We start from the raw sequence: 15,571 nt of genomic DNA on the forward strand, positions 1-15,571 counted from the left end.
TCTGACTATAAACTATTCTCTTCCATAGCCATTCTCTTCCAAAGCCATCCCTGACATTTTGTGAAGGTGTTAAGAAATCTCTACTGCTGATCCTAGTTCCCTACAGTACCAGAATTCTCAGAATTCCTTGGGAGAAGGAAATAAACATTAAACCAATTTCAGTTTGCAGTGCAGATATTCTTCAGTTTTGAGTTCATTCTGTACTTCTTACTGTATTATCTCTAAAGCCAGAGTTCAGGGGTACAAAAAGGGTTTTATAAGTGGTCTCATCAGAAAGGAGATTCAGAAATTCCAGTCCTTCTTGGGTGGTATTGGCGTAATCCAATAACATCTGAAACAGAGAAAGGAACCTGGCTCTTAACCTGAAGGTGTGGCTTTGCCTAGCTGAAACCAAATCCAAAGAAACAATCTCCAAGAAGTTCCTACACGTAAAAGTAAACCAAATGTTCTTTCTGCTAGTTGAAAACCTTTGTAGCAGTTGTCTTACACAGCAGCCATCAGTCATTTGCACATGTTAATACATTTAAATATAAGTATTTTAAAATGACCTGGCACTGAATTTAAACTAACCAAATCAACCACAGCAATCAAAGAAAGCCTCAATATAATAGAATCTAAAACATGCAAAGGTAACCATTATGGAATGCAAATTGTTTCCCCTAATGTTTTTAGGACTAAGTTACATGCAGAAGAGAATGAGGGGAGAGGGAAGGTAGCATGGTGTAGCCTGGACTCAGAAGCTAAGCAAGGTTGGTACTTGGATGGGAGACCGCCGAGGAAGACTGTGCAGAAGAAGACAATGATAAACCATTCTGCTTCTCACTTGCCTTGAAAGTCCCTTGGTGGGATCATTAGGGTTGCCAGGTCCCTCTTCTCAACTGGTGGGAGGTTTCTGGGGCGGAGCCTGAAGAGGGCAGGGTTTGGGGAGGGGAGGGACTTCAATGCCATAGAGTCCAGTGGTCAAAGCAGCCATTTTTCTCCAGGTGATCTGCTCTCTATCGGCTGGAGAGTAGTTGAATTAGCAGGAGATCTCCTGCTACTACCTGGCAGTTAGCAACCCTAGGGATCATGATAAATCAGTTGTAACTTGCCAGCACTTACTTATGGGACAGAATGAGGTACCAAAATGCTGAAATTGTTAGAATCAAATCAAATTTATTAATACGGTCAACTGACCAATCACATGCCAACACATGAAGTTGGCAGAATAGACTGCACCACTTCAGATTACAGGTGATGGATCACATTTTGGAAAGTACCCCTATGGTAAAAACTCCCTGCAAATAAAAAACCAGCACAGTAGGTAAAGAGAGGGGGTATAAGCTTTCTCCCCGCTGTGCTAGTTTTCTAATTGCATAAAGGCTGGGTTTGTTATTGTTGTTGTTTTGAATGCAAAGGAGCATTTAAAATTGGAATCCATCACTTTCAGTCTGAAATTGGTGTGGTCTCCTGTACCACCTCAGCATTTTACCACTTCATTCTTCTGCATTTAAAAACCAGGCCTTAGTCAGGGGCCCTGAAAACTCCCTAGAGGCCTTCTCTTCCTTTTATATTTCGATAATGTTGTTTTTTGGAAGTAGTATGGTGATGCAAATGCACGACACCTCCAGACAAATGCCACCTGGTGGTTTAACTTAGGAGTCTAATGTCACTGGACACAGCTCCAGAGAATGCAAAATGATGGCGAGCCCCTGACAGCAGAAGAAACACATGTTACCAGTTGGCATGGAGAAACTATGTTGTGGAGATTGAGTCAAAGTAAATTTACTGGGAGATTATGGGTTGTAAACATACAGACAGCTAGGAGAAAGTATAAAGATCTTAACAGTGCTTTTACTTTGTTACTGCATACTAATTAAAAAAAACCCACAGCTTTGAAAACAATGTTGTGGAAATAAGTTGGGGTAGATACAAATTTTAGTTATTTTGATGCCTTCCGCCTAGTGGCCAGAAAGGGGGACGTCATCAGCGCTGCGTGGCATCAACCGCCTAAGTGATTATGCTGTGAAAAAGACCATTTCTCCCTCCTGTCATCCACTGCAATACACACAGCAAGACTACTGCAGACAGTCACTTTCCAAGCCTGCCTGCTTCTAGCAGACTATGGAAGCACAAATGTGGCACCAGCACTTACAAAATAGTAGACCGAAAAGTTTGCATGCTGTGCCAGCACTGTCAGAAGATTCCCAATGCAGGTATAGCCATCACCAATATACCCATCCCTGCAGTCACATCGTACATCTGAAAAGGAGGAACAAGAGTGAGACTTACCAGCCTTTCGATGTGAGACAAACTTCACTAATCCAAGGGGTTTTACACACCTGGAAGGCTAATGGAATTCAGGGAAGAGAGAGCAAAGATTGATCTGGAAGTACCTCAATTAGACTTTTGGAACAGTCTCTGCTTCAGCTCAGTCAGAGTGAGACTTCATATTAAGCCCCGCTTAGCCTTGAAAGTCACTGACCAGCTATCTCTCTCAGTCTAACCTACCTCAGAGTTGCTGGGAGGGACTCCATATCTGCCACCCTGATCTCTGGGAGGGGGCAGCGGTAAAAATGTGATAGATGGATAACTATTCTCAAGTGGCAGGAAAGCTTACAGAACATCTTTGCAAGGCCCTCTTACCTTTAGCTCTGTAACAGTAAGCATCCCACTTCTCACTGAAGTCACTTCGAAATCCATAATTCACAATCCCAACATGGTTAGTGCCGCATTTTGCACTTGGGTACACCGTTGGGTAACCTGCTGACCTGTTAAATAACCATCCAACTATGCACAGGTGGAAACCCATCTGAGAAAAGAAAGACAAAACAGGATCCTCTTAGCTGCCTATATTTTAGGCTGTCAGTAACTTGAACAAGGTTCTTCCATTGTATTTCACCAGGCCTTTATACACTGTGTACTCATGTCCCTCAAATTACTGAGTCTGGTTTGGCCTAGAGAGAGGTAGTGTTCTCATTCTGACAGGCATCTGGATGAGCCTTGTTAGCCAACCAGTGCAGTCAGCATCTCACAAGGAAGTAACATCACCATTGCTCTCACATGCTGGTTTGTTCATCGTTTACAAGCGGATCTCAGAAAGAACAGATCAACATCCAATTCAGTCTGGCTTCCCCATCCTGATCTAGCTTCCAATCCTGATCACTGTCCTGACGGATGATTGTCACCAGGAGAGAAGCAAGGGGAATAAGACCATTGATAACCTTGGATTTCTTAGAGACTTCCAGTACCATAAACCATGGTACCCTTCTGACCCAGCTGACTGAGATGGAATCAAGGGAATTGCATTTCCATGTTTTCGATCTAATTGACCAGTATCTAAAATGATACTGGGACACAGCTGCTTGGACCTTTGGCACATGGGCTATGACATTCTGCAAGGTTGCAACATCTCGAAGAGATCATTTGGAGATGGTGTCCTCAGTATGCTGACAATGCTCAGCTCCTTTTCAGCTGAGTATGGCAAGACTGATGTACTCTGATCCAGAGTCTAGAAGTGACAGTGGGCTGGAAGTGGGCCAAGAAACTTGGTGTGTTGAGACAACGATACGTTTCTACAGACGATTTATTTTGTTAGTGCATTAACCCTTTCACTAGGAGGCAAAATAAACCTGTGACATGACCAAGGTACTGCCTGCAACATTACCTGCTGTGCAGCAGACAGCTGCTGAAGGGTGGCCAAGGTAGCTTCCTCAGCTGCACAACTGGCTTCAGCCTCCTGATAAGTAAAGTTGTACTTTCCATAGGGGGACTGGAGGTGGAAGACACCAACTGTTTTGTCTGGAGAGATATAATACAATATTCTGGCAGTTTTAATACCATTTCAGTCAAATTTGGAGGAGTGCCATTTGACATGTCCAGTCTAAACCATCTGTCTCCAACCGTCACCAAATCCAACTTCAGCAAGCAAACTAGACACAATTGCAAATGTTTAATTTATCTGCAAGATTTCTTCTGATGGTAATGGAAAAGGAAGCAGATGGAAGGGGAGGACAACAGGTATATGATTGAGGGGGCAGGGATCACAGCCTCGAGCTAATACTTTCTGGTCTGATGGATAAAGATGTGCCCAAATCACAGTGGTTAGGGAAAGTATCAGCAGCCAAAGAAAGCTGTCAGCAAATTTTGGAACTCCAAGGAAGGAAGCCTATCAAGGAGTCTTGTTGGTACAGCAAATAAGGGAAATTGTGACTGGAGTTTGATGGGTAGACTTTATTTTCATACAGGCAATATCTCGAATTATACCAGTTTAATTTATGGATTTCTCATATCCAGGAGCAGGAAGGCCCCGCTCCCCATCCCCAGCCTTGTATTATGGAGAAGATGGTGCTGTAATAAAACAAAATCTCTTTTAAAAGTTGCAAAACATGAATTTGTACCATGGAAATGCAGGTCAGTACAGATAGCATCAAAGTGGCAATGCCCATTCTCGTCTAAGCAACGGTCTGTGGGTGGGATAGCTTCCTCCAAGCACTGGACTCCATTTCCGACATAACCAGCTTTGCACTCACAGCGCCGAGTATTCTGCAAGGCAAAACCTTTTGTAAGACTGTTTCCAAAATGTTGTAATCTGCCTTGAGTCTCAGCAAGAAAGACAGACTATACAGTGAATAAATAGTAAAAAGGACCCGTGCTGTACCACAATAAAAAGAACCACCACTTGTTGCAAGCTGATAGAAAGTCATTAAATATAATCTAATATGGGCATCATGGGTAGGGTTGCTACCGGTAGGAGGTTTTTGGGGCGGAGCCTGAGGAGGGTGGGGTTTGAGGAGGGAGTTCCATGTCATAGAGTCCAATTGCCAAAGCGGCCATTTTTTCTAGGTGAATTGATCTCTATCAGCTGGAGATCATTTGTAATGGCAGGAGATCAACAACTAGTAGCTGGAAGTTGGCAACCCTAATAACGGGTTTAATTCCTGGGTTACACCATAAACTTGACTGCCCTTCCAAATATATTTATAGCATAATGGAGAAATCATAAAATATACAGAGATCACAGATGTATGTATTTTGTGGAAACTATGGTAGCCTATTCATTGTTTTTTCAGAAGAGTCTCTAAACTGGAAACCTGCTGTTGGTTGACATGATTCAGCCAGACAGTGCCCTTCCTAGGCCATTTATGCACGGCTGTTTCCTCATGGTCATGCCCCCCAGACTACTTCAGGACTTTGCCTTAATTATGCATGCATTTTCCAACTGTCAGAGGTCGCCTCGCTCTCCCCACGCGTTTCCATGCATTTTGCCTGGGTTTTCTGGTAGCTGGCTAAACGCAAATCCAGAAAACGCAGACATAGTGCCCGGAAATGTGAGGGGAAAGTGAGGCGACCTCTGATGATCAGAAAATGCATGCATAATCAAGCCAAAGCCCCAAAGTAGTTGGCCAGATTACCGCAAGGAAATAGCCATGCATAAATGGCCCTAGTTGCTGAGGTGCCATGGGGAGTTCTTTCCAGTATAAAGCATAAGGAGGACTGAAACAGACAAACTAAACTCTGCTTTCCCCACTGCAAGCTGCAGTTGCCCAGCACAGGAAAAGACCCAGTTTCTATCTCCCAGTCCAAGATGGCTGAGTTTCGAGTTCCTTTATTAAAGCTTAGAGTGAGAGACCTGAGTGTGTTCACTTTTTCTGTTGTCATAACAAACTGGAAAAACCTCTGCTTCCTATATGCAGTTACAGACATATAGGATGCTGCCAAAGGGGGGGGGGGGGAGAAAATCTATTTCAGAGCTGAAATATATGTAGAATACCATATCTGGTTATGTATTAACCCTACTTCCTACCCCCACAGAAAGCTACTCATACAAAAAGTCACCAAGCAGATACTTCTCAAGTAGCTGCTCACAGCAGGTCCCCTACCCCCACCCCATGTAGAAGGGCTCTTTTCCCAAAGCAGGGCTGTACTTACAGGGCCTGTGCTGATGCACGTGGCGTGTTCACTGCAGTCCCCGTTGCTGCCGTCTGCGCACCGGTCGATGGGGCTGCAGAAGTAACCATCACCCTGATAATTGGGCAAGCAGGTACAGGAGATGGCAGTTCCAGTTTGTGTGCAGTTTGCATATTCGCTGCAGCCTCCATTATCATTGCCACAATAGTCAATCACTGCAGCAGAAAAAACAACCCAGGAAAGTGTCTCTGATTGTGATCCTGCATCCATGAGGTGCAAGGCCCACCTGGTACGGCTTAGGCCGCCTCAGAAGGTACTTCTGATATTGGTTAAGTTTTAATTGCTCTCCTAAGTCTTTTTAAAAAGTCTCATGTCTAACATAAATAAGACTCAGTTTCAGAAGATGAACGGTTAAAAAAACAGAAGCTGAGAGTGAAAGTTTTGAATTTCAGAAAAAGCCCTTATGCCAGACGAGAAAGATTTAGAAACATTACCAGAGTTATGTCATATATTAAAAAAAAAAAAAACTAGAGAGAAGTTGGGCACAGACCTTTTAGGTCTAGCTTTAGTGCTCATCTCAGAAGTCATTTGCCATACTGGTTCTCTCTATGAAGTACTCTATGCAAGGAGGAGATTATACAGCCACATCTTCTACAAAGTAATTAGTTAAATTTCATATTTACTACCCCTAAACAGATTTGAGAGAATGCTTTTAATTCTGTGGTGGTGACAGGGGCAGATCGGCCATGAAGTCCACCAGGAAGAGTCCTGATGGGCTGACAGCCTAGGGTAGGACTACCCAAACCCAGAAGGCACTCCCCCACCTAAAGAGAGGGGTGAGTGCAAGCCAAAGGCATAGGTAAAGAGGGCCTGCCAGGGCAAGGGATGTGCCCCTCCCAGCCCAACCTCACCACAGCAAGGTATGGGACGTGCCGCCCTGGCCTCACCACAGTGAGGGACAGGATGGGTCTGCCTAGCTTCACTTTGCCCAAGCAAAGGACAAGCCCACCCAGCCCACAAGCCCATCCAGACTCACCTTGCCTGGCCACTAGCGTTGCCAGGTTCCTCTTCACCACCGGCGGGAGGTTTTTTGGGTGGAACCTGAGGAGGGCGGGGTTTGGGGTGGGGAGGGACTTCAATGCCATAGAGCCCAATTGCAAAAGTGGCCATTTTCTCCATCGGAACTGATCTCTGTCGGCTGGAGATCAGTTGTAATAGAAGATCTCCAGCCACCATCTGGAGGTGGCAACCCTACTGGCCACCCAGTTTAGCCAAGCATCTCCTGCTCAGGTCTGGCCAGGCAGGCATTCCCTTCCTCCTTGGAGAAGGTGGGCTAGGGATGGGGCCAAGGCATGCTGTGGTGGGCCATTTTCCAGGGCCATTTCTCCCCCCTAATCTGACGTGGCTGGCAGCCCTTAGAACTATAATTCCTACCATTCCTGGGAAGAAGTTGTGATCTTTGTAAGCCAGTTGTGATCTTTGTAAGCCAGTTGTGATCTTTGTAAGCCACTTTCCATTTGTCATGACTCACTGAATCTTGCATGATAAATTGCAATGCAAAACCAAAAATGATGGCATTCTATAGGCATAGGCCATCTTCGGCATGTCTGACACAAGTGGATACCTTGGGCCCAAGCCAAACCAGGCTCTGGTGCACTTGGGAATTTCAGTTTCCTGAAGCCACATTTGGCTGTGCAAAGATCACAATCTGGATGGGGGAACCATGAACTGACTCATGCCAGACGTAATGTCTACTTTGATCCAAAGCTGTGATACGTGCTATTATGCTGGAATAAATTGTTTTAGGCTGCCTCTCAACCTAGAAAAAATCTGTTTTTGTTAGGGACACCATCTTAACAATGGATGGTTTTCTAAATCACTCCAACACATCAAAAGTCCTCACGAATATGGCACACTCCAGATAGTAGGATTATCACATGCTGTTTCAGTCATACCCGTACATATCCTTCCATCGCCTTCATAATGCAAGTTGCATTCACAGGTATTATTCAATCGACAGACAGCATTTTGATGGCAGGCTGGAGAACACTTGGGTGTCACAGCTAGACATAAAATAAATCAGGAAAATCAGCCAAATTCACTTCCATGTTCAGTTCCAGAAATTATGCTATCCATTACTACACATGACTTTTTAACTAAAATTGGTTTTCCAAGTCCTAATCAAAAAACACCATCATGAAGATGACAAAAATAGCCTTTTCTCTAGCTTTTCTTGTTTTATAAATTATAATGCATACATTCTTCCCTACACTTTTAATTGCTCAACTTGATGGATTAAAAATGATTTTTCTTTTAAGAAAATGCACTTCTCTCTTTTCCAAACAATGTCGTCAGTATGTAGTGTCAGATTAGACAAAACCTACCTCTTCTCTTGCCTAGCTGATGTAGATCACGGCTCATTTACATTGACACAACTCACTTACTCTAGAACCTTGTGTTGGGTTTGGGTGTGTGAGACTGAGGCTCAGTATTTCACTCAGACACAAAGCTTCCTGAATAGCCTTAGGCTAGTAACTTGCCTCTGAGTCTCATCTACTGAAGTGATTTTTTAAATCTGCCTACCACATTTTTATCCTGCTTTTTCTTCAAGGATCTTTTCTTAACCAGCTTTGAGATGGGATTCTTTCCTAGAGATGCTTACTGAGATAGAATCATAGAGCTGGAAGGGATCACCAGGGTCATCTAGTCCAACCCCCTGCACAATGCAGGAAATTCAAAACTACCTCTCCCCCACACCCCCAGTGGCCCCCTACTCCATGCCCAGAAGATGACCAAGATGCCCTCCCTCTCATCATCTGCTTAAGGTCATAGAATCAGCATTGCTGACAGATGGCCATCTAACCTCTTCTTAAAAACCCCCAGGGAAGAAGAGTTTACCACCTCCTGAGGAAGCCTGTTCCACTGAGGAACCGCTCTAACTGTTAGAAAATTCTTCCTGATGTCTAGATGGAAACTCTTTTGATGGTGCCAGGAATGGTACCAGGAATGGTACATTGGGAAGACAAGTAATCTGTTTTACCACATTTACCTAGTGGGATTTCACAGCGCTCTCCCGACCACCCTGAAGTGCAGAAGCAGAAGCCATCTCCATGCAGTCCTTCATTGCATATCCCATTCTCTGTACAACTACACTCTGCAAAGGAAAGAAAGTAACCATCACAGTCTCAGACTAGCTAAGAGGCAGCAGACTGAGAAGAATGTTTGGCACGTTATGATGATGATGTGTAGATTGTGTATAAAGCAGTACTGTCATCAGATTTTGATTAGGTATCTTGCTTTTTACCTTGAAGTACTTATTTGTCTATTACTGTAAATATTACAAATCCCATTGTGAGGCTATTTAATGAAAATAAGAATAGTTTTCAACAAGATAAATCAGAAGGCTGCATCCAGGTGGCAGCTTCCCAAAATGTTCCAGGTACAAATATAGGTACCCAAAGCTGGGTGGGATAAATAAAATAAATTGACAGTGAAAATATAATTTATTTAAGGCGCTATGTCAAGATAAAAATTATTTTAAAAAATAGTTAAAACAGCACAATGGCATTTCCTAAGATTGATATATTGTAACCACATGCCAGATGTATTTTGGCCTATTTGGCCTTCCTCAGTGGTCAATTGAAACCCATGTAAAACAGACACACATATTTACAGATATACATGTTTTACATGTGTATGTTTTATATATCTTGACATAGAGCCTTAAATAAATTATATTTTCACTATCCATTTATTTTATCCCACCTAACCTTGGGTACCCAGCTTCTGTTTTTTAGGTTGGGTTTCATTCCCCTCTTCTTTTTTCTCCAGGTACAAAAATAAACATCCACATGTGTGATTTTCAAATAAGCGAATGCATGCGGGTGTTCATACTTTTTTTTTTTTTTGCTGTACTCACATACATCTGTGAACAAAAGGTATTAACCAGCTATTAGAGTCTGTCTGTGGCTGTCCTACTCATGGAAAATTAACTGCGAATCAATGGTGGTCAGTTCAGAGCACGAATATCAAAGTGGGTTTTTTTTGCTGTTGTTGAAAACATGGCCATACCTTTGCAGTCTGGCCCATATCGGTCTAGCATGCACTGCTCACAAGCTGTACCAGTGAATGTCTCGTTGCAGATGCATCGTCCTGAACTATGAAACCCATCATCACAGCTACCACGATTACTGCATGGTGCCTCAAGCCCCCCAGGACAAACTGAAAAGACAGAACAGCAGGATGTTATCCAAAAAACTGTGTTTAAAAGCATCTTTATTGTCCGGTCTCCCTTGAACAGAAGCCTTGTTGCTGCCAATTTAAGAACAAAACAAAACAGTAAAAATTCCTAGAAATACACTTCACAGGGAGCTTATTCCTTCCAAAGAAGCTCGGTTAATTTTGTGCAGAAAGAGTAATTTGCCTTGCCTCTATGACCATGAACCACAGGGCAATGGAAAAAACCACTAGAAATTGTTGGCTGATTATAAGTCATTCCCAAACATGCTTTGGCTAAGTAGAGTACTGCAATTATTAGGACATCTTTACTAACTGAATAAGACATGCTAAGAAACTATCTTACAGTTGTGTGTGAATTAGTATAATTAGCACACACAAAAGACATCTTCAGATATTGGGTCTCTTGACAGATGATGAACAGCCTCCCTCAGTTTTCTGTTTAATAATATTGGAAGAATTATGTGGCCTGTAACATGGAATTCAATGGAACACCTTCCCAGCCCAGCTAATTGATAACTTTATTGGGTAATTTCCCTGCTGAGGAACAAGCTAGTAGTTTGCAGACACAGGGGCAAGAGAGGGAGTGGAGCAGGGGAGGAAATAACACACCACACACAACCAAAGGGGGGAAAGTAGGCCACAGTTTTAATGAACACAAATGCAGGAGCACTGGTGCAGCATGGGGACGGATTCAGTATCAGGTGACCTGCCTGCTGCACAATAAACCCATCCCCCCAGGCCACTTGTTGAGAGGGAAACCATGGAGCAGCTCCCACCAAAGCTCCTACCACTGCAGCCCACAAAGCAACACCATGACAGACTCTGTGGAGCCAAATATCCACACCCCACTATAAGAGGTGAAATGTCATCAGCCCTGAAGAGAACGGATGAAATGTCCAAATGCTGTATCAGGAGACCACGTCCGCAAGTCAGCTGCCATTGAGATAGCAAAGTCCACCAATCTTCCAGGAGATTGTTATTGCCCGGTTGGATGATTATGGAAATCCCAGGTGAAAATCATGGAATGAAATAGTAGTTAGGAATGAATTCCAGCATAACCCTCTCTGACCCAGCATATCCCTTTCCAATCAAACCAGGCGATTGCCGGAAGATGCTGTGTAGGTCCCAGCCCAGAAAGCGATACTGTGTCCACTGACCCAGTTAGACTTATGATGGTCTGCATAAAGATCCTGATGGAACACCTCATGCAGCCTAGCTAAGTAAGGGAGGGGTGAGGTAGCTAGCTGCCAGCTGGGCTGTGAGGCCTCCGCCTCTTCTAGGGCACATGCTGTCAGTGCAGAGCTGGCAAGATCAGCCTCCCTCTGGCTGCTCCTGGCCCCAGGCCCCCAAACATGGTCTCAGCCGAATCTGGGACCATTGCTTCATAAACTTTATAGTGATTGGTAGAACACCACCTTAAGCTGGTAGCTTGAGAGACAGCTGCAGAGTGTGATGTAATAGAGAACTGCTACAGCAGCAAGCACCTGAGTCAAATTACTGAGGCTGACATATATACACCAAACTGCAGTGCCGCAAGAAAAAGCAGGCACAGCCCCGCTCTTCTTGCCACTGGCATACCTGGGGCAAAAGGGGACAGGTGGCTGCCTAACGGCAGCTCCTCCCCCTGGCCCACCCCAGGAATGCCTGCCAGGATGCCAGAACACCCCCTGGAATGCTGGCGCGGGCCTTTATGCAGTTGGGATGCCGGCAGAAGGCCCCGTCGGCATCCTGGGGCGGCGCTGCCATGGCAGTGCCCAGAGACTGGTGTCCGGGCCTCCCTGCTGGTGTTGGGGCCACTAACACTGGTATAAGCAGCTCAGACGCCAGTGCGGGGGGGGGGGGGCTAACACCGGCACAGCGCTTTCCTGGCCTCCTAAGTGCTTTCGCCCTTAAAGCTCAGGAATGCACTGTAAGTTTCCACTACTTGCAGAACAGATCAAATTTTGAAGATATCCAGCAGGCATATTTCTTGTGTATTTTCAGGCATGCAAATACCCTTTGAGCATTTTTTTTTTAAAAAAGATATACTTGGTCTGTGTTTGCAACATGGGCATGTACCTTTTTAGATTATCTGCACAGGGCCAAACCAATGCTTGCAGTAACCCACCAATTTCAACTCGGGATGGACACCAGTCTCAAGGCCAATTGTCCAAGGCTTTGCTAAAAATCTTTACTGATGGCTTGCCTAACACAAGGCAAAGGCACATGTGACAAAAGACAGCGTTCACCCATGTAGCAATTTGACATTTTCATCTCCATATTGGGTTTCTTCATGAGAACTATGTCAATGCATGCAAGCAGGACACTGGGAGGACAGCTAGCACACCACAGAAAGAGGCAACGAACACCTGAACCAACTCTCATTTGCAATCATAAGGGGCTTGTGTCTTTAATATGGAAATTGAAGAGTTCATCATGTCACTGTGTCGCAAATGAAAAGAAAACTATCACAAACACCTTCTCTTATTGGGTAAAATGACCACTATGACCAAAGGAAAACAACCTGTTTTGATAAGAGCAAGGCCCAGTACTTTGTTCTGATAGGGCAGCATGATAAAGTTTCCTCACCCTGACAATTTATTCCATAGTGGTTTTCGCAGCACTTGGACGTCCACCTGGGGGTAATGCATGTTCTCTTGCACCCCTTTAAATTTGAAAAAAGATGCCATCGGTTTCTCCTGCGGGAGGACTGTGTGAAGTAAGACCTCCTTTTAATGCCAAATGGGACTGGTTTGCTTAAAAGTGCATCTCCAAAATACAAGCAACTCACGCTTGGTCCCTATACCAGAGGGAGAAAAAAGGTTTTATTTAAAAAGTCTAGTTTTTTACATTATATTTGAAGTTTATTCCTTATGACAGAGCTGCATTTTTTCCTCTGGAACACAATTTAGGAGACCCTTCCACTGAAAAACACCATCAGGATAGTAGACAAAAAGCAGGCAGACAATTCCTCCCCCCCAACTTCCTCCCTACCTCCCCCACAGCTGCTTTACCCCTAGTCAGTTATTTTAGGCCTGTGTTTGTAATGGAAATACTTGTATCACGTGTGTAAACAAGACATAAAATCTCAAAACCAGCCTTGTCATCTTACTGTGACTTTTGCAATGTATTCTGCCAGCATATCTGGAAAAAACAGTGAATTTATTCTAGCCTTGACTTGTGAAACTATTATCCAAATGCACTTGTAAATCGGTGTATGCATAATATGGCTCAGAAAACGCCAATTAGCTCATTAGATCTTCACATTTTGTTAAGGTTCCACCAAGATACCTAAAGTAACATATCATATGAGTGATGCTCAGCATTGTTTATATGAAGCCTTCATGCAAAACTTACTTGTTCAACTGATCCAAAAGGACATGGAGGCTGATAATGACAGGAGCCACATTCAGAGTTCTAGGTACAGGATATGTGGAAGGAGAAAAAACACACGCAGGATATAACTGACATTTACCATTAAATCCCATCCAGTACAAGCCACAGCTGCATTAGCCAGAATATTCACACAATACGAATTCCTTGCGGCTGCTATGAGGATTTTGGAGCATAAGATATATAGCAATCCCATACAAATATTTAATTTTTTTTAAAAAATGCCATTCTTTTTATAGTAAAACCTTTGGCAAGCAAGCATGGTCAGGGAAATTAAATTCCATGGTAACAAGTCCCTTCAGTTATATGGTGGTTAAAATGATGGCACCATCAATTGGCTAACATTCAGGTGCAGACAAAACACAAGTTGGTTACATTTGATCACTCATATCTCATTACTCAAGCTCTTATAAATATGACACCAGATGCAATCACATAGTAACGAAGGATAAGGCAGACACAAGGGTTGTGTAACATGTAATAAGGATCTAGCAAAACCCTGCTGGCCTATGGTAACACTTTAGTACATGCAGTTCCCTTGACAAGGAAACTTAACCAAAGATCTTTAATTCACACACTGTTATTATATGAACTTTTCTCTCTCCTCAAATCCTAACTCCTGGCTCTCAGTGTCTCCATCAAATCTTAACTCTTTCCCACTACTTAGTTCCTATCGGCTGGTTCATAGCACTGTTCTGATTGGCTCCAGTGTTTTTGGGGTACATTTCTGTGCTCTAATTGTCACAGAAGAGCCCCGTGGCGCAGAGTGGTAAGCTGCAGTACTGAAGTCAAAAGCTCTGTTCATTACCTGGGCTCGATTGCAAAGGAAGTTGGTTTCAGGTGGCCCACTCAAGGTTGACTCAGCCTTCTATCCTTCCGAAGTCGGTCAAATGAGTACCCAGCTTGCTGGGGGTAAAGGGAAGATAACTGGGGAAGGCAATGGCAAACCACCCCATAAACAAAGTCTGCCTTGGAAACGTCGGGATGTGACGTCACCCCATGGGTGCTTGCACAGGGGACCTTCACCTTTACGTTTTAATTGTCACAGATGGCTACACATAAGTTCCTCAGTGGAGCACACAGAGGTTCTCTTCAGTCATCACAAGTCTGAAAAGGGGTGCAGGGGGGAGCTGGAGTCCCTGCTCTATGCACACTTAATTCCAAATCTGAAATGGACCCATTTGTGCTTAGGAAGTGAACAAATCTCAGCACACATCTGATCCAAAGTCCTCATGGCAGCCACAAAGCCCTCATGGCCATTACACATTGTTTCAGATATCATAACAACAACCTGACTTGGAAGGAGTGTAAAACTACAGTTAATTTTGGGGGTTTGAAATCTCAAGAACCTATATATGTTGAAGGAGTGAGAATACTGGGGCAGGAAGCAGAAGAGCCATTTGCATGGGGAAACTGGCAGGCTGGAGCAAGGAGTGTTTAACCTATCCCACACCTGCTACTTTTCTCTGGCCCTCTTACAACCCCTCCCCCCTGCCTAGCTGGGCTTCTAGTTTCAGAGCTCTGTAGAAAGTTGGGCAGGGGAGAACTAGCAGGTACTAGAAGGGTTAAATACCCCCCCACATACATACTAATTCCAACAGCAAACTCTTTCTCCCTTCTCATTCACACAAGAAAAATACTGGATTGGAAACACTATCTTTGCCTTGTACTTGCATTTTCATCCTGAAACACTGGGTTGTAGAGATGGAATTTCATAGCAATAAAGCCACCTTTTACTTGAAGCCTTTGACATGAACCCCTCTTCCTACTAAAACTAAGCCTAAGTACATGTAACTTAAATGCATGTATATTCTTTCACTGCTTATCCCCATCTCCATCTCCTTGCCTCCCCGAATCAAATGCAGATTGCAAGCTCCTCAAGTTGTGCCCTGTCATCTTGAACCCCAAAAGCACCACGTACAACGAGAATGTAACAACAACAGCACCATAATTTTCCACTGTGCTAAACTAGAGGGGGCGGCGGTGGTGGTCAAATCTATAGACAAGGCTTCTTTTTTTTATTTAATAATTTTTTTATTATTTTTTCTAAATTATTAATCACATAGTTTAA

At 43.8% G+C, this 15,571-nt stretch overlaps 1 protein-coding gene across 1 annotated transcript in view; it reads right to left on the reverse strand.

Annotated features, from left to right (window-relative positions):
- Positions 1-15,571, reverse strand: part of STAB1 (stabilin 1) — a 109,873-nt gene that overhangs the window by 7,503 nt on the left and 86,799 nt on the right. Inside the window, exons 51-61 of the mRNA XM_056847179.1 lie at positions 13,465-13,524; positions 12,697-12,907; positions 9,961-10,110; positions 8,939-9,043; positions 7,845-7,952; positions 5,911-6,104; positions 4,380-4,524; positions 3,647-3,780; positions 2,626-2,791; positions 2,135-2,241; positions 212-331 (exon numbers count right to left, since the gene is read on the reverse strand). Coding sequence (XP_056703157.1) covers positions 212-331; positions 2,135-2,241; positions 2,626-2,791; positions 3,647-3,780; positions 4,380-4,524; positions 5,911-6,104; positions 7,845-7,952; positions 8,939-9,043; positions 9,961-10,110; positions 12,697-12,907; positions 13,465-13,524 — 1,500 coding nt within the window. The remainder of the gene's footprint in view (positions 1-211; positions 332-2,134; positions 2,242-2,625; positions 2,792-3,646; positions 3,781-4,379; positions 4,525-5,910; positions 6,105-7,844; positions 7,953-8,938; positions 9,044-9,960; positions 10,111-12,696; positions 12,908-13,464; positions 13,525-15,571) is intronic.

Source organism: Euleptes europaea, chromosome 1 (assembly GCF_029931775.1).
Source record: "Euleptes europaea isolate rEulEur1 chromosome 1, rEulEur1.hap1, whole genome shotgun sequence".
Taxonomy (NCBI): domain Eukaryota; kingdom Metazoa; phylum Chordata; class Lepidosauria; order Squamata; family Sphaerodactylidae; genus Euleptes; species Euleptes europaea.